Source organism: Podarcis melisellensis (assembly GCF_964234715.1).
Source record: "Podarcis melisellensis genome assembly, chromosome: 17".
Lineage (NCBI taxonomy): Eukaryota > Metazoa > Chordata > Lepidosauria > Squamata > Lacertidae > Podarcis > Podarcis melisellensis.
Window position 1 is genome coordinate 35,183,782 of NC_138534.1, and position 18,706 is coordinate 35,202,487.

At 45.3% G+C, this 18,706-nt stretch overlaps 1 protein-coding gene across 1 annotated transcript in view; it reads left to right on the plus strand.

The window, feature by feature from the left end:
- The window catches only part of IGFBPL1 (insulin like growth factor binding protein like 1), a 33,386-nt gene extending 15,169 nt beyond the window's left edge, over positions 1-18,217 (plus strand). Inside the window, exons 2-5 of the mRNA XM_081894759.1 lie at positions 12,698-12,807; positions 14,473-14,589; positions 15,157-15,310; positions 17,993-18,217. Of these exons, the coding sequence (XP_081750885.1) occupies positions 12,698-12,807; positions 14,473-14,589; positions 15,157-15,306 (377 nt within the window). The 3' untranslated portion in view covers positions 15,307-15,310; positions 17,993-18,217. The remainder of the gene's footprint in view (positions 1-12,697; positions 12,808-14,472; positions 14,590-15,156; positions 15,311-17,992) is intronic.
- The last annotated feature ends 489 nt before the right edge of the window (positions 18,218-18,706 follow it).

An 18,706-nucleotide genomic window follows, 5' to 3' on the forward strand; every position in this document is an offset into this window, starting at 1 on the left:
CTTGCAGTCCATGGGACTCTCAAGAGTCTCCTCCAGCATCAGAATTCAAAAGCATCAATTATTTGGCAGTCAGCCTTCTTTATGGTCCAGCTCTCACTTCCATACATCACTACTGGGGAAACTATATCTGACTCCTGCCCCTTTGCAGGAAGTCTGTAAGGGTAAACCACCCAAAGGGAAACTGCTTTGGGAGAACCCACCTGCATCTCCCCTGGTGTCCCCCGAGGCCTGGCATGGCCCTAGCCCCTCAAGCGGACTTCAGACAAGATTCAGGCCCTGGATTCCTTTAACGGAATACCCTTGAAATGGAGGGGCAGGCGATGGCCGACCTCCCCTCCCCCACTCAACAATAAGCCAATGCCTAACCGCCAAACCTTACAAATTTGTGACGATTACAGTGGTGCCTCGCAAGACGAAATTAATCTGTTCTGTGAGTCTCTTCGTATTGCGGTTTTTTCGTCTTGCAAAGCAAGCCCATTGACAGCTTAGCGGATTAGCGCTATTAGCGGTTTAGCGGCTTTTAGCAGCTTTTAGCGGCTTATCAGCTTAGCGGATCAGCTGATAAGCGGCTTAGCTGCTTAGAAAAAGGGGGGAGGGGGGGAACCCGCAGGAACTCGCAAGACATTTTCCTCTTGTGAAGCAAGCCCATAGGGAAATTCGTTTTGCGAAGCACCTCCAAAACGGAAAACCCTTTTGTCTAGCGGGTTTTCCGTCTTGCGAGGCGTTCGTCTTGCGGGTCACCACTGTACTAAGAGGTAGGCAAAAACCAAGTGGCCCATGCCAATTCGCCAAATGGAAAAATTCCTACCCGGTCCCCGACTCAAGACGGGCAACCAACCGAAGTCCAAAGTAAGGCCAAAGGACACTTAAATTAAAGGGAGGGTGTTCGGTAGCGTGAAACAGGTGCTTGGCACACGTCGCACTACCGCTTTAATACATTCCCCCATGATCACCCATTGAAATTGATTGGGTAATAGCCCTGGGTGATCATGGTGCCACCCTGGCATGAGGGTGATGGCTCCCCCCACACTGGAGACGGGACGGGACCGGGTTGCCCACAACCAGGACCATCTATTAAGATGATCCCACCTGCACAGCAGACAGATGCAGTTCAACTCGGGGCAAATCCGACTGATCACGAGAGAGAGGCTGCACTGTGTGGTGGAAAAGAGGGCAAGACTGTCATTGGCTGCTTGAAAACCAGCTGCTGGGAATCACAAATGAGGAAAGCGCTGTTGCAACCAGGTCCTACTTCCTGGATTCCCATTGACACGGGCCGCTGGATGGGCTGGATCCAGTAGGCTCTTTTCCCCTTTCCAGAAAACATATGGTTACAAAAGTCGGCTGCCTGCCTCCCTCTCTGCCGAACGGTGGCAAGAGCCCATGGCATCCCAAATGCACACACAGGGTCTTTAGAGAATGGAAGACACGGTGGAGACTGCCGTGGCTTTAAGAAATACAGTGGTACCTCGGGTTACATACGCTTCAGGTTATATACGCTTCAGGTTATATACGCTTCAGGTTACAGACTCGGCTAACCCAGAAATAGTGCTTCAGGTCAAGAACTTTGCTTCAGGATGACAACAGAAATCGTGCTACGGCAGCAGCAGGAGGCCCCATTAGAAAAAGTGGTGATTCAGGTTAAGAACAGTTTCAGGTTAAGAACAGACTTCTGGAACGAATTAAGTACTTAACCCAAGATACCACTGTATGGTTTATTCACCTATTTGCACCTTCAGTCTGCATGGAAGGAGTCCAGATCTGACAGCACAGACCTTTCAAGAGGGGCTTGTACCCCACAGAAGTGCAGTCCTTCTCTGCAGCCAGGCCTGCAGCCAGCCTCTCCAAGATGGATCTCAGCTCTTCTTCCTCCTCCTTCATCCCAGGCACCCTTGCTCCCAAAGCATTTACCCTGGCAACCTTCCAAATCCCCAGTCTCTGTTTCACAACTCAGGGCAAGGGGAAAGGAGTTCTATTGTACTGTTAATGTCCCTCAATTGCTCTCTATTGTTCCTTAACAGGGACACGGGTGGCACTGTGTTCTAAACCACTGAGCCTCTTGAGCTTGCCAATCAGAAGGTCGGTGATTCGAATCCCTGCAACCGTGTGAGCTCCCATTGCTCTGTCCCAGCTCCTGCCAACCTAGCAGTTCTAAAGCACGCCAATGCAAGTAGATAAATAGGTACCACTGTGGCAGGAAAGCAAACAGCATTTCCATGCGCTCTGGTTTCCGTCACGGTGCTCTGCTGCACCAGAAGCGGTTTAGTCATGTTGGCCACGACCCAGAAAGCTGTCTGTGGACAAACACCGGCTCCCTTGGCCTGAAAGTGAGATGAGCGCCGCAACCCCAGAGTTGCCTTTGACTGGACTTAACCGTCCAGGGGTCCTTTACCTTTATTGTTCCTTAGCTTAGCCACAGGAATTCCTCTGCAGCTTGCATTCTCCCTTCATGTCCCAAATAATCAAAATCCTAGCATTTATTATTTTCCAGGGTTTAGAGGGGGTTCTCCCCCTTAAATCTATAACAATACAGCAATAATTTTCTCGTGATATCGGGGGCTGCTGCTTCTCATCTCAGATCAGCGTTGCTTATTCTAATTCCCCGTGCAACATCACCTGCTCAGAGCCCTGGTTTTACAGTTGTACTTCTTTATGGTTATAATCTTAGATATGTCATAGTTTTAACATCAAGCTTTTTGTCACTTAGACGCAAAGAGCCCAATCTGCATGTGATGTATAGGACAGCTAATTAGCGGGTGGAACACCAGCTGAGTATCGTTGAATTTGCATCCATGGTGGCGCTAAACCATCAGATTCCAGGGAAGTGAAGAGTTAAGGTTCAAGAGGCTTGGGGGACCGGAATATTCTAGATGCATGGAGATTGACACTTTAATGATCTCAGAAATGGCTTGAGATGACAGGAACTAGGGTGACACAAATGCGGCATCGCCACCTGAGTAGCTTCAGAGGAAAAACGAGAGCTGATCCTTTGCTTAGATTTGCAGCCTAAAAGCGTCAAACTGCAGATGCTGCTTGAGGAGTTTGCATTATTAGGGAGAGTGTATTATTAGTTTAAGGGGGAAACCCGTGCAATTATCATGAAACCTATTTGGGGGTCTTTTAGAAATCTGAAGCTCTGTTGCATACCATCTGCTAACCACCAAATGTTCTTTCCTTTGTTATGAATAAAGAATATTTCAGCACCAAATACACACAAGCGTAAGCGACGATGAAATTCATTAGGCTGCAGTTCTGCATGTGAACAGGGCAGGTGGGGAAAAGTAGTTTCAGACAGGTAGTTTTATTGAGAGAGAAAACCTTCAGGAAAGGGGTCAATTGTGTGTGGGTGTGGGTGTGTGTTTACGTACAGTACATATAGCTCAGGTGTGTTTTATGTTGTTGTTGTATAGTCGTTTAGTCGTGTCCGACTCTTCGTGACCCCCTGGACCAGAGCACGCCAGGCACTCCTGTCTTCCACTGCCTCCCGCAGTTTGGTCAAACTTATGCTGGTAGCTTCGAGAACACTGTCCAACCATCTCGTCCTCTGTCGTCCCCTTCTCCTTGTGCCCTCCATCTATCCCAACATCAGGGTCTTTTCCAGGGAGTCTTCTCTTCTCATGAGGTGGCCAAAGTATTGGAGCCTCAGCTTCAGGATCTGTCCTTCCAGTGAGCACTCAGGGCTGATTTCCTTCAGAATGGATCGGTTTGATCTTCTTGCAGTCCATGGGACTCTCAAGAGTCTCCTCCAGCACCATCATTCAAAAGCATCAATTCTTCGGCGATCAGCCTTCTTTATGGTCCAGCTCTCACTTCCATACATCACCACTGGGAAAACCATAGCTTTTACTATACGGACCTTTAAGGTGATATCTCAGCTTTTTAAGATGCTGTCTAGGTTTGTCATTGCTTTTCTCCCAAGAAGCAGGTGTCTTTTAATTTCGTGGCTGCTGTCACCATCTGCAGATGCCATCAAGTATTAACCACCAACTCTCACTTGACTCTTTTTTTAAAACCTTGTGACCTTGGATGTACTAAAGATTAAAGACAGAGTGAAACCTGCTGGTACCATAACATAGAGGAGCTTTTAAAAAAAACCAAACCAGGTGCATTTTGCCATCTGGGCCAGCTTATCTCTCCTACACACATCATACCCGATCAGCCAGTCGGAGGATTTGAAGAAGTTCCCATCTGCATCTTACTTCCCTCTCTTCTCCAGTTGAAGGGAAAAGGTGCAAGTGGGGGGGGGGGAGCAGAAGAGATTTCTTCTATGTGATAGTTGCACAAGGAGCTTTATTGACAGGTGCCTGGCTTAACCTTGAGCTTTAACTGATGCCAGCTACGGCTTTGCAACAGTGCAAGTAGAAATACGACGTTCAGAAATGTCCTGTCTCTCTTCTTTCTCTCCCCACTCCCAAATGAAAAAGAGTTTCTGGTGGTAATGAATAAGAGAGTTACCCTTTATTTATTTTGGTTGTGTGGGGGGGATGTATTGCAGCTGTATTCACCTCCCCAAAAAACATGTAGGTCATTTTCATAGAACTTAGAGTGCCCACATTTGGGACAGTGATTCCTAAGGTTTTTCAGGGCACCGCTCCCTTGGTTCCATAAACTCAGGCCCAGCACTCTTTCTCTCTATATAGCATTACTCAGAATAGACATTTGCATGACCCACTAATGAAGATAATAACAATCAAACTCAAAATACAGTTGTACCTCGGTTTTCGAACGTAATCCATTCCAGAAGACTGTTCGACTTACGAAATGTTCGAAAACTGAAGCATGCATTTCCCGAAGCATTTATGTCCAGAAAACTCAATATAGAAGCCGCGTGGCACGTTCGGCTTCCGAAAAGCATTCAAAAACCGGAGCAGCTACTTCCGAGTTTTCGGCGTTTGAAAGCCAAAATGTTTGACTTCCGAGTCGTTCAAAAACCAAGGTACCACTGTACTAACAAAGAATTCAGAATCCAATTAAAACTGTTTAGTTCAATAAAACAAAGTAGTGTCCCAAAACAGTTGGATGGAGCCTTGTACGTGGTGCGCTAGGAAGACATGGAAACACCCCACAAGCAAATTGGGATGAATGCTCATTATGCTATACCCACTCAGAACAAATGCTTGATAAAGACCAGGCATAGTCTGACCACCACATGCACTTTGTGCAAGCAAAGATGGATGAATGCTGAATAAACAGATGGTCTGCAGGAGCCTTAACTAGTTTCAATAGAAATGACAGCTCCTCATATTCAGCAAATGGTAATTATCAAGGAGTTCCAGGAAAGGATGCGCTGTGCGCTAATTTGCACCGCCTCCCTCCTTGCTTAGGGTCTTGGATAAGCTGCAAGAGACGAGCAACAGCCTGGGTGTCTTCATCTGCCTCCCAGCTTGGCTTAGCTCCCTGCACAAAGCTTGTACAGTCGGTCTTTGTAGTGGGGCCGGGGTGGATTGCGCCTGGAAAGAATTGTGTTGGCATGTGGTGGTGAGAAATTGTGCTGATAAGAAACGGCCTTATAGACGTGCACTCTGTAGTGTGGGGAGGGAGGGAGGGAGGGAGGGGGAGAGAGAGAGGGGGGGGTAGTCATCAGAGCCAGAGCAAAGGGACAAAACAGCCACAAGGGAAAGGCTTCGTAATGGTCAAGTTTGAGAATGGATCAAAAGTTCTGTCCCCAGCTGGTTTTGAAATACAGCAGAAATGCACACACAAGCATCTTATTAAAAAAATATTGAGGACTGAAATCAGCCTCGTTATTGATGATATTTAGATCCTGCCTTTTCATTAAAGATCTTTGAGTGTAGGACATACCGTATTTTTCGCTCTATAAGGCGCACCTGACCATAAGGCGCACCTAGTTTTTAGAGGGGGAATTCAAGGAAAAAAATATTATTTAAAGGGAGCGCTGAGCAGAGCCTGTATGCATCCCAGGCTCTGCTCAGCGCTCCCTTTCATGAGCCGCATGGAGCGTGTTTGCGGCGCTTGCAGGCTTTTCCCTGAGGAGGGAGAAGCCCCCAAGAGCCACACACACACTCCGTGTGGCTCTTTAAAGGGAGCGCGGCTCTTGGGGACTTTTGCGGGAGGTGGGGGAAGGGACAGAGCCACGCTCTGTCCCTTCCCTCACCTCCCGCAAAAGCCAAGGATAGCCACACAAAGCCTCCGCAGGGCAGCGGGATGAAGGCTCCCCGCTGCCCTGCGGAGGCTTTGCACCGCTAAGGCAGAAGCTAAAACAGCTAGAGGGAGCGCTGCACAGCGCTCTCTCGAGCTGTTCTGGCTTCTGGGGTAGCTTGCGAAGCCTCCGCAGGGCAGCGGGGAGCCTTCATCTCACTGCCTTGCAGAGGCTTCGAGGGCTATCCCAGAGCTGCTCAGAAGTGCAGGGCATCTGTGCGCAGCCTGCCCGCTGCTCCCAGGGCTGGCGGGGGAAGCCCGGGTTCCCCCCCCCCAGCCCTAGGGACCACACATACGCTCCATAAGACACACAGACATTTCACCTTAGTTTTTAAGAGGAAAAAGGTGTGTCTTATGGAGCGAAAAATACGGTAAGTTGTCCCATTTTGCTTCTCTGCACCACAACCATGTGAGGCAGGCTGAGCTTCAGAGACACTGGCTGGCCTAAGGTCCCTGGACCAGTTTCATGGCAATCTGGGTCTCTGCAGTCGCGAGTAACACTCCAGAATGCCACACCAGCCCCCTCTCTCTCCCTTGCTTGTTAACAGTTTGTTAGAAACACTACGTTGGAATCCTGTTGCCAATTCTATTGTTGCCAATACAGTTTGAGAAAGAAAAGCCAAGCTAAGTTGCTTAGACAAAGGGCTGGATCAGAAGGCTTGAAGAAAGAGAGCGCATCGCTTTTATATGGAAAGGCTTCCCAATATCCAACACTTGTACCTCATCCCCAACCTTTTGTTTAAATAAAAAACCCAAATATATACTGGAGACCTAGTCCTGCTAGGTATACTTCTCCACTAGGAGTAAGGAACCTTTTCAACAACTTTCTGAGGGCCACATACAGTGGTACCTCGGGTTACATACGCTTCAGGTTACAGACTCCGTTAACCCAGAAATATTGCTTCAAGTTAAGAACTTTGCTTCAGGATGAGAACAGAAATTGTGCTCCAGCGGCACGGCAGCAACAGAAGGCCCCATTAGCTACAGTGGCACTTCAGGTTAAGAACAGTTTCAGGTTAAGTACAGACCTCCAGAACGAATTAAGTTCTTAACTCGAGGTACCACTGTACTTGTGAATATGACCAGAGACTCATTCCAGCCATGCAGGATTCTGACATTTCTGGGCACATATATATGGGCATAGCTGGGGGGAGGCAGCTGCCCCCCCACATCAAGTCAATAAATAAAAATACTTAACTAAAAGTATAATTAATGAAAGCATTTAAAATTGAAACGCTCACTGAGGTCACTTGGATGATGTTGTGGTGCATTCTGGTGAAGATTTCGACAGATTTTTCAGAGCACTTGGGGTCAAAAGAAAGTAATTTTAAACCACTGTTGTTGGTGCCGAAATCCCAAAGGAATAGAAAACACTCTTTATTCATGCGACCACAGCTGCACAGATGTTACTGGCCCAGAGATGTAAAGAAGATAAAGTCCCTACCAGAGAAGAATGGCAGATGGAGTTAATGGACTATGCTGAAAGGGCTAAAATGACTGGAAGAGTCAGAAACCAGGAAGAGCAAAATTTTAACAAGGAATGGGAAAAATTTATAACTTATCTTAAAGACCATTGCAAACCTTTAAAATCATTAGTAGGATTGGAACAGCACTTGTAGTTTAAGGTTGATTCTGGAAGAGGTAAAGGATTTGGAGTATCATAAAAGACGCGGGAAGAAATAATTAATAATAGAACCCACAAAGGGGAGGATAGAAGTCCAGGAGATCCCTTGGAATCTTGTTTTTATTATTTATGTTTGATATAGCTCTGTAAATTTTTAATTTGAAAAACCAAATACAGTGGTACCTCAGGTTACATATGCTTCAAGTTACATACGCTTCAGGTTACAGACTCCGCTAACCCAGAAATAGTGCTTCAGGTTAAGAACTTTGCTTCAGGATGAGAACAGAAATCGTGCTCCAGCAGCGCGGCGGCAGCAGGAGGCCCCATTAGCTAAAGTGGTGCTTCAGGTTAAGAACAGTTTCAGGTTAAGTACAGACCTCCGGAATGAATTAAGTACTTAACCCGAGGTACCACTGTAAATAAATAAATTTGTAAAAAAGCAACAACAAAAACCTGTTGTTGAGACCTTTCATTCCGAATCTGCTAGACAGAGCCAAGCAGAGGACGAGTTTTTCCCAACAGACAGGTCCTGCCCCCCCCCATGCACACATACAAACTTCCCTCCATCGAAGAAATCAAGGGACATTATCAGGGTTGTTGTTGTTAATTCGATTTATATACTGCCCTTGATCAAAAGACCCCAGGACAGTCTCCCTATTGAATTGGCAGACCACCCTTTGCAGCTCAGATTTCGAACGTTTTGTAAGTCAAACGGTCTTCTGAAACAGATTACCGTATTTTTCGCTCTATAAGACGCACCAGACCACAAGACACACCTAGTTTTTGGAGGAGGAAAACAAGAAAAAAAATATTCTGAATCTCAGAAGCCAGAACAGCAAGAAGGATCGCTGCGCAGTGAAAGCAGCAATCCCTCTTGCTGTTCTGGCTTCTGGGATAGCTGCGCAGCCTGCATTCGCTCCATAAGACACACACACATTTCCCATTACTTTTTAGGAGGGGAAAAGTGAGTCTTATAGAGCAAAAAATACGGTACGTTTGAAAACCGAGGTTCCACTGTATTATTAGACAGAGCCCAAACATTTGCATTTGTGCAGGTGGTTTGGATTGTGTTCCTTGGTGCATATTTCAGATCTTTTCAGCAAACCAAGAGCAGTGATAGGGGTTGCACGATGAACCGCCGACAATTAAACCCTGGAAGAACCATAAAACAAGATCCCATTGTGCCCTCTGTACGTCAGGTGCAGGTTTTTCACACACGTACACAAAAGGTTACATTTACATCTGAGGGACAACCGCACCTCAAAGCAGGTGTGAACAATTATGCCATTAGACACATACACACTGCAAAAAAAACAAAACCCACACACACAAAAATCTTGGAACAGAAGGGACTCAGCAGGTATTAATCCTGGGATCCAAAGGGAATTACTCTGCATTCTGTATGGGACGCTTCATCTCCTGACAGACTCAGTTAAGTAGCATTAATACAAATATTCATTTGTCAATGGTAATTGTACAGATGGGAGAGCTCCTAACAGATGGCCTTCCTTTCTCCCCCCCCCCCCACCCACCCAAGAGCTGTGTAGCCAGGGACAGGTGCCAATGGAGAAGGAAGCCCCGTGTCCTTTCTATTTCCTGAGCTGAAGGCATCCTCTGCCCTGTCCTCTATTCCCCCAGCATCTGTGGCGTGTGGCAGGTGCGATGGCAGCAGCCCCATGGAAGACGTGCCGCCATGTTGATTCCGGAGAGCTAAGCTCCGTAGTGATGGGAACTCTAGCAGGGTTGGCATTGTGCTTCCAGAGACTGATTCGGAGGTCTCCCCCTGAGATAATTGCCGTCTGAAAGGGCTAATGCCGAGGGAATCCAGGGAGCCCACGTCTTCCTCGGCGTCGTAAAAGCCGGAAGAAAATTGGCTTAATTTCGCCAGGGTGTCCCCGCAAAAGAAGCTTGCCGTTGTTCTGAAATGTTGCCATAGATACCGCCAACAAAGCACTCTGCGTGAAATAAAACGAGGGGAAATGTAGGGAAATGAAGACACCTGAACCGTTGCGTTCCCTTTGTTGTGCCACAGGCTTGGCAGACAAACGCAACTCTGCCCCTCCCAGCCCTCCAAGAGATATTCATAGAAGTGAAGCTGGGTTGAAAGAGGACTTGCTTCTGATGGTATGCAATGCACGCTCAGCCCCTTCTTACTTCTGGTTAATAAGGTTTTGCCGTTGTATCACAAAACCTTCTTGATCAAAAGCAACCACGACACAAAATACATTTGTGTGTGCTTCACAGACAGTGATCCCCCACTCTCAAACCAGTTTCAACTCAATGAAAAGCTCTTTGTTGGTCCACAGACGTCGCAGCATTTTTTCTTCCCATGATGAAAGCTCTTCTGCTCAGTGAGCTGACCGTAGAGACCCAAGAACATCGCAACTGGATGCAACTGCAGAATACTTGCAACCCAATTCAAATGCATTTTTTGCATTGCGTGGCAAGGTCCCAACCGCCCCCCCCCCCGAAGTTGAATAAAGACACTTGACACCAGTATTTTCGGTTAATGGGGTAAAAAAGTCCACAATTTTATTGGCTACAGATTGTGAGCGGTACAGTCATACCTCGGGTTGAAGTAGCTTTGGGATAAGCATTTTCGGGTTGCGCTCGGCGTCGACCCGGAAGGAACGGAGCGTGTTACTTTCGGGTTTCACCGCTCGCGCATGCGCAGATGCACAGAGTGACATCATGCGCATGCGCGGAAGTGGCGAATCGCGACCCGCGCATGCACAGACGCAGGTTGCATTCACTTCAGGGTGCAAACAGGACTCCAGAACGGATCCCATATGCATCAGAGGTACCACTGTATTGGCTTAGGCATTGGACCTAACTGACTATATCTGACTCCTGCCCATCATGCAGGGAGTCTGGGAAGGGTTAAGCACCAGTAGGGGGAGTCCTGCTGATGCACATCAACTAGGAGCTCCCCCAGGGTCACCACTAGGGGTTGTGCCTTAGGCCCTAGCCTCCCCAGGCTTCGGACAGGGCCACACACCCCAGAATCCTTTAACGGAGTACCCTTCAATGTGCCGGGAAGGTGATGGCGCTACCTCCCCACCTCTCTCCTCCAGCAATATTCCAATGCCTAACCGCCAAACCTTACAAAGTTGTGACAATTTGCTACGAGGTAGGTGAAAACCCAATGGCCCGTGCCAATTTGCCAAGTGGGAAAAGTCCTACCAGGCCCCTCAACAGTGACCAACTGAAGTCCATAGCAAGGTCAAGAGATGAAAAACTTAAAGGGCGGGAGGGTGGGAAAACCGGAGCAGCTGGAAGCGCGAAAAGGGGAGAGCTCCCCGATGCGTCCTGCTTAAATCAAGCAGGCCACACACCCCAGACCAATCGGATTGGTCACCTGGGCAGTGACGCGGCCAGGAATCCCCCCAATCGCACAGGGCTGACCACACGCCCTACTCAAGTGGAGGGGTCATGAGAGCCTGCAACCCCACCTCCTCCTTAAGGCGGAAGTGGCTTTATGGGAATGGGAACAACAGGTTGTTTCAACTGCGGTCTGCTGAAACAGGCCAGGATTAGAAACCGTAGCTTGATCTTGGCTTGCTTTAATAAGCTATACTTGAATCTAACCCAAATTGGTCCACTCGTGACATAAAGCCAAACTGTGGTTAGTCTGAGGGAACAAGTGCTTATGGTCTCCTCGAGGCCTTACAAGAAGAGGAGTTGGGCGAAGGTGTTTTCCTGAATCTCAAGCCAACCTCATTACACTAATGGCGTAAAATTTGCCTTCTTAAATTTGTCCCCTAAATTGTCGCACTTTAGTGGTTAGCTGCTCAGAAGCTGCTAGAAATGACAACTTTTCATACCGTGCCTTTATAGAGAGGCCTTCCAAATATTTTCAATACCTAGAAATTAATATTATTGCAGCCGTGAATAAAAATCCAGCTAAGGTTTTACTTTTCCCATCATTGTTCTGGTTGTCCCGAATATTAATTGATGCACCCTCTCTTCATGCTCAATTTTTTTAAATAGTTTTTTTCCAGGGTCTGAAATCAACTTGCAAACAGTTCAGTAGTGGCAGGAAGAAAGCTATGCAGAAGCAGTCTGGGTCCAGTATGAGGAAACACAGTTTGAATCTGTGAGAAAGGGACACAGCTCCACGTGCTGGATAATCAATCAGAGCATTTTCTTTTTCTTTTCTTTTCCCTTTCTGTTGTCAAAGGCAGCTCCATAACCGCGAGGGCTTGGATGATGAACAAAATGAAATAAAAGTAGCAGTTTATGGCGTTCAGATTTTGTAAATGGGGCATGCTATAAATTGCTGGACATATTTTTTTTTCCAGGGCAGCAGCAAACTAAACACAGTCCTAAAGCCAATGGATGAATTTTATTTGCCCTGCCTTAACACAAAGAATTAGCATACTTTAAGCACAACAAAAAGTGTAGCCAATCAATTTTTTAGCTAGCTTCCCGTTCTCTAGAAAAACTCATTATGCCTAATTAGGCCTAGGACTAAATTAGGACTAAGTAAATAAATAAGAAAAAGTACGATAAGAAAAGTTAGGAAATATGATTATGACTGGGATATGGTTTTATGAAATAATGATATTGGAAACTGCTATATATAATTACTAAGAAATTCAGATGGAAGAGATTAGAGGAAGTCAAGTAATATGTTTATGAAGATGGATTTTAATTAATGAATTAAGTTTTAGTTTACGAGGTGATTGGATGTATTTTATGTTTTATATTCTTTCTTCTTCTTTTTCTTTTCATTTTGCTTTTTTTCTTTTATTATTGTTTATTTTCTCTTTTGTTATGTTTTTGTATGAAAAATAATAAATATTATTGGGCGGGGGGGAACAAAACTCATTATGCCAAAGAACTACATATATGACAAGCCCACGAAACTGCCATTCTGAAATGCATGTATTCCCCCCCCCCCCGCTCTTCTAGCTCCCGCTATTGTTGTACCCCCAAAGAGGATTCACAATGTAACTGGAGCCCAAGTCTACCTGTCTTGTGAAGTGAAAGCTGTCCCAACACCCATCATCACCTGGAAGAAGGTATGTGAAAGATGCCAAGTGTTTTATGGGGTAGAGATCTAGAGCTGAGCCAGCCTTGTTTCTGATGTTAGATGCTGAAGCTTCTGTCATTTTGAGAAATGATACATAATGAGTTGGGGAAAAATGTTCAAATTAACTTTTATTTAAAAAAAAAACAGAGGCTTTTTTATTAGGAATTGTAGGTGCTGATATTCCAAGGGAAAGGAAAAGACTTTTCATGTATGCAACAGCAGCCACACAGATGTTATCAGCCCAGAGATGGAATGAAGATAAAGTCCCAACCAGAGAAAAATGGCAAATTAAACTGTTGGGACTATGCCAAAATGGCAAAACTGACCGGAAACCAAGGAATGCAGGAACCAAGAAGACCAAAACTTTAACAAAGAATGGGGGAAATTTGTAATTTATATTGGAGACCACTGTAAGCAGATGAAAACATTAGCAGGATTGTATTAACACTTGCAATGTAGCAATTACTGCGGAGATAATGGAGTTGTATAAAATATGGACTATTGAAAATGATTCAGCAGAAAAGGTTAGGACTCATGAAAGGGGAGATGGGAAGTCTAGATATTCGGAGGAATCTTTAAATGTGGATGGTTATATTGTTACAATTTTATATTTGTAAAATCAATTTATTATAGAAGATGAAGCTTCACTTTCAGGCAGAGCCAGTGATCTGGAAATTGATATATGGGCTGTTGTCCTCTCCAGATCTTGGTTTTCCTACAACTGACTTCACCCAACCTGGTGCCCTCCAGGTATTTGAACTACATCTCCCATCAGCCTCTACCAAAACATCTGGAGGGCACTAGCTTAAGGAAGGCTGTTCTCATAACCAAGAAGTTCAGATGGCCTAGATGTTTACATCAAATTTAGAATCATAGAATTGTAGAGTTGGAACCACAAGGATCATCTGGTCCAACCCCCTGCAGTGCAGGAATCTTTTAGCCAACGTGGGGCTCAAACCCATAACCCTGAGATTAAGTCTCCTGCTCTACCGAACAAGCTTGAAGTGGTATAGCAGCACCACTCAAGGTTGCTTACAATACTAGCAATAGGAACCAGGGGATTCAAATATCAGGAGTTCAGCCCTATACTCATGTAGGACCCTGGCAGGGATACATGCCCGACTGGCATGTTCTCTCCCTCCTGGTCAATCGTTCGGGAGCTTCAAAAGCTTTCTTTAGCCCGAACATCACAGTGACTGATGCCAACAGACGACGGCACACTTAGGGATCCGCAGAGTCTTCGCAGCTTGCGTGACAGACCTCAGCAACTCAGCATTTTGGCTAATCTACTTTCTTTACATATCAACACACACGGAGCACTGCAACATGGCTCCCTCTCTCTCTAGCATCAGACAGCAAAGAGAAAAAGAACAAAGGACAATAGTCCCACTTCACGGAACACATTGACACAAACATCCTGTCTCCGTCACTTCCCACACTGTGGAGTCAAAACATACACTGTCATGTGATAGACAACAATCCCATGACTGCAATCATGGAGCAGGAATTCTAACATCAAATGCAAAAACAGCACCCAATTTTATGGCCCAGGAAATGTCTGGGAAAGCTGAGTTTCATGGAGGGTGGGGTTTACAATCGGATCTGGGCCTAAAGCCTGTGTCTACTGTGTTTTCACCTTGCTAAAACTCTGCAGGTCACGGAGTCCCCAAAGGGAGTGAAGCTCTTAGAAGAACTTCCTGGAGACAGAGTCAACATGGCAGTGCAGGTCCGAGGTGGTCCTTCAAAACATGAGAGCACAGGCTGGGTTTTGGTAAGTTCCCATTGCACTATATAGTTCAAGAGTGCCCTTCTGTACAGCAGTAGATTCCCTCACTGCGAGAAGTGAGGTTACAGGGAACCAGACAGAGGGCCTTCTCGGTAGTGGCACCCGCCCTGCAGAACGCCCTCCCTTCAGATGTGAAAGAAATAAGCAGCTATCTTCTCTTTAAAAGACATCTGAAGGCAGCCCTGTTTAGGGAAGTTTTTAATATTTAATGCTTTATTGGTTTAAACACTTGATTGGAAGCCGCCCAGAGTGGCTGGAGAAACTCAGCCAGATGGGCGGGGTATAAATATTAAATAATTATTATTGTTGTTGTTGTTGTTGTAGTGGAACAGCATTGTTGAACAACAAATAGAGCAGGATGATGTGTGGACTATCCGGTATAAATCCATTGTTATTGCATCAGTGTTGCAGAATATCCCTGGGAAAAACCCACCAGTCTTCCCTTGTGGCAGCTGCCGTGAATTCTGAATCTATGAATTGTACAGGCAGGAACTAACCCTTTTGGTTGCTACGGTTCACCTTTTCTTCTTTGTGTGTCTGTCTCCCTTCCAGATTAACCCACTGACAAAAGAAGACGAGGGCATTTACCAGTGCCATGCTACAAACATGGTGGGAGAAACACAGGCAGAGGGGAATATTAAAGTCCTAGAGCAAAGCAAAAATAAGAGGGGTAATTTCCCGGCATCGGATAACATGAAGTAGCGAGGTAATGTTGATGCTGCTAGTGCTCTTTGAGTCTAGGAGTGCCATTTTGAGACATTGTGTATGTCCAGCTTGGGTCATAGTCAGCACTGTTTTGTACATGGTTTACATGGTGTTCTTAATGAAAAGGTTCCTGCCCGGAGGAGCTTACAGTGTTAATTTCAACTCAAGGAGAGAAAGGCAGAGGGATGAATACCAAGGAACTTCTAGAACAGCCTTAAAAATAAGCCTTCATAATAGTGCACTAAGAGGCTGGCAGCCAGTGTTTCTGTCCAAACGTGGGAAATCCCTCCTCAGCAACTAGCATGTAAATACTAGTTAGCAAGCCAGTTTGGGAAAAGCCTTATCCCAAACAAGCTAGTGGAATAACGTACAGCAGATGGATGAGATTCCTTTCCTCGGAGATCCATCCCTCCTCCCTCTCTCACCTGCTTGGAATTATACGCTCACCTCCATGAAATTCCTGGTCTACTATCATGCTTCATTCCAATGTATTTAAGGTTTTTTTCCCCAGGATTGTGGGGTTAAGACAAAGGCTTCGTTTTTAAGCAGCTTAGTGTAGTTACGGACGACAGGTAAAAGGAATTGTAGAGGGATTCTTGGCCCAGAGATGGAAAGAAGATAAAGTCCCAACCAGAGAAGAATGGCAGATGAAGTTGATGGATTATGCCCCAAAAAAGCTTAACAACTTTGCGCTGCCCCCTAAAAAAAGCTTGACAACTCTGAACTCCCCCCCCCTAAAAAAAACCACTGGTAGATCACTTCCATTTGTTTTTTCTGGGAGTAGATTGCAGTCTCTTGGGAATTGGACGTCCCTGGAATAACACTTGTAGTTCAATGGGAATTTTGGACATAATGGAGATGTAAAAGATTTGGATTATTATAAAAGATGCAGGAGGAAATGATTTATAATAGGACCCACAAAAGGGAGGAGGGAAGTCCAGGAAATTCTTTGGAAGCTTGTTTTTATGTTGTTTGTTGGATATGTGATTGAAAAACTTTAATCTGAAAAACCAAATAAATATTTATTTTTTAAAAAAAGAGGAATTGTAGAGGGATTCCATTTTGCTCATCATCCCATTTTCAAAGCCCCTTGCAGGATAAAGTGTGTTGTGAGATGGTGTCAACAAGTTTGGCACCATCACACCTGAGGACATATCACACCTGGTTCAGGGGACCTCTCAGTCTGCTCCCCCCCTATGTACTTTAAGATCAACTAAGGAAGCCCATCTTAAAGTGTCTCTGCCTATTGGCCGTCAGGTAAATGGGTGGATAAAACAATTGCACTCCATTCTCCTCCCATCTGTGGAACTTCCTTCCTAGAGAGGAGTGTTCATTATTGAACTACTTTTTACATGGTGAAATGTGGACATATAGACAGGTTTTTCCCAATTTATTGCTGACAGGTTGGGTTTTTTTGTGACATGTTCTTTCAGGCGACAGACTTTGTCATTTAAATGTGATTTTATTGCAACTACTGCGTTTTCACAGCGCTGCAAGCTGCTTTGAAAGCCTTTTGAGGCTATCAAATGGGAGGGGGTTAATAAGGCTCAAAACAAGTCAGCAAGCGAGCATTGAGATTATTCTTTGAATGTAAATGCTCCAAAATCCAGGAGGATAGATAGGGAAAGCGGTTTTCTTATTTGCACTGTTCCCACAATAGAGTGGATCATGTTGCTGGAAGTAGTATTCTCCAAGAGCAAAGATTCTTGTTATGCACTGAGTACTTCCATCTTCTAGGTGCGCCTCCAGGCATGTCAGTATTTTGCAGGAGATTCATGCAGATGCTTTCGGTTTGCACAATTAAAGTGTCATGTGGCCCTAGCATAACATATCCACTTGAAAGAAAATCTCATAGAGTTAATCCCTACCACAAAATACTGACAGCCTGGAGACAATCTGAGAGAGAAAGCAATCAGAAAATGGGTTTAAAAGAGAAGTGAATAGTAGTACTTGGTTTTCTACAATTTCCGTATCAATGTGGCCCTCTAATTTGGCCAAAGTAAATTTCAAAGTGGATTTTGCTGCACAACTTTTGGGTGGAGGTTAGTAGTCTTAATGGAGTATAGCATCTAGATCAAGGGAAGTAATAGTGACACTGTATTCTGCTCTGGTCAGACCTCACCTGGAGTACTGTGTCCAGTTCTGGTCACCACAGTTCAAGAAGGACACTGACAAACTGGAACGTGTCCAGAGGAGGGCAACCAAAATGGTCAAAGGCCTGGAAACGATGCCTTATGAGGAACGGCTAAGGAAGCTGGGCATGTTTAGCCTGGAGAAGAGGAGGTTAAGGGGTGATATGATAGCCATGTTCAAATATATAACAGGATGTCACATAGAGGAGGGAGAAAGGTTGTTTTCTGCTGCTCCAGAGAAGCGGACGCGGAGCAATGGATCCAAACTACAAGAAAGAAGATTCCACCTAAACATTAGGAAGAACTTCCTGACAGTAAGAGCTGTTCGACAGTGGAATTTGCTGCCAAGGAGTGTGGTGGAGTCTCCTTCTTTGGAGGTCTTGAAGCAGAGGCTTGACAACCATATGTCAGGAGTGCTCTGATGGTGTTTCCTGCTTGGCAGGGGGTTGGACTCAATGGCCCTTGTGGTCTCTTCCAACTCTATGATTCTATGCATCTCCAGATGATCTCACCCAATAACTGTTTTTTTCCCCTCCATCCCTCCCTTCTAGGATGAAGTGATCGGACTACCTCTGAGGGAATCAGAGCCAAGCAGACTAGAAACCCATGGAATAGTGATTTGCTTTCTTAGCTTGCTGAAGACTAGAAGATACCATTTTGATATTCTTATTGATTAATGGTGCAATTTGCACACCTTTTTCTTAGAGCGTCTGATTAATACTGGGCATGTAGTGAATGGTGTAATAAATGCTCAATAAAAGCATGGTTGGTTTTTTACACTCTTAATTTTTCTCTTTGTACTGCCGCTCAGATGTAGTTCTAGAACAGCACCCGAGCACCCTCTCCTCGTCTCACTGGCTTCTCACTGCAATTTACTATAAAAGACAAATCTCAACAGTAGAACTATAATACTTGTATCTTTGAAAGTAAACCCAAAGAAAGACTATTTGTTGTTGTCTTGGCTTCTGGCAGTGCATTGTCAGTTGTCTTTGTTTAATCTTTAAATAAGAAAAGGATTGCAACCTTTCCCCTCATTGTCCATACTCCCATGCCTTTAACCTATCACGCATAATTTAAGCAAGGCAGAAGAGTAGGGCAGGCAAAAAAAAATGTAATCCTACATACACTAAACTAGGAATAAGTCCCATTGAATTCCATGGAGCGTACTTCCACGTAAGGATAGGATTGTGCTGTGACACTGCTACAAACTTTCAGGCAAATTCAGTCATTCTGGTAGCACTTGTGGGCCAAAACAGCATCTTCAG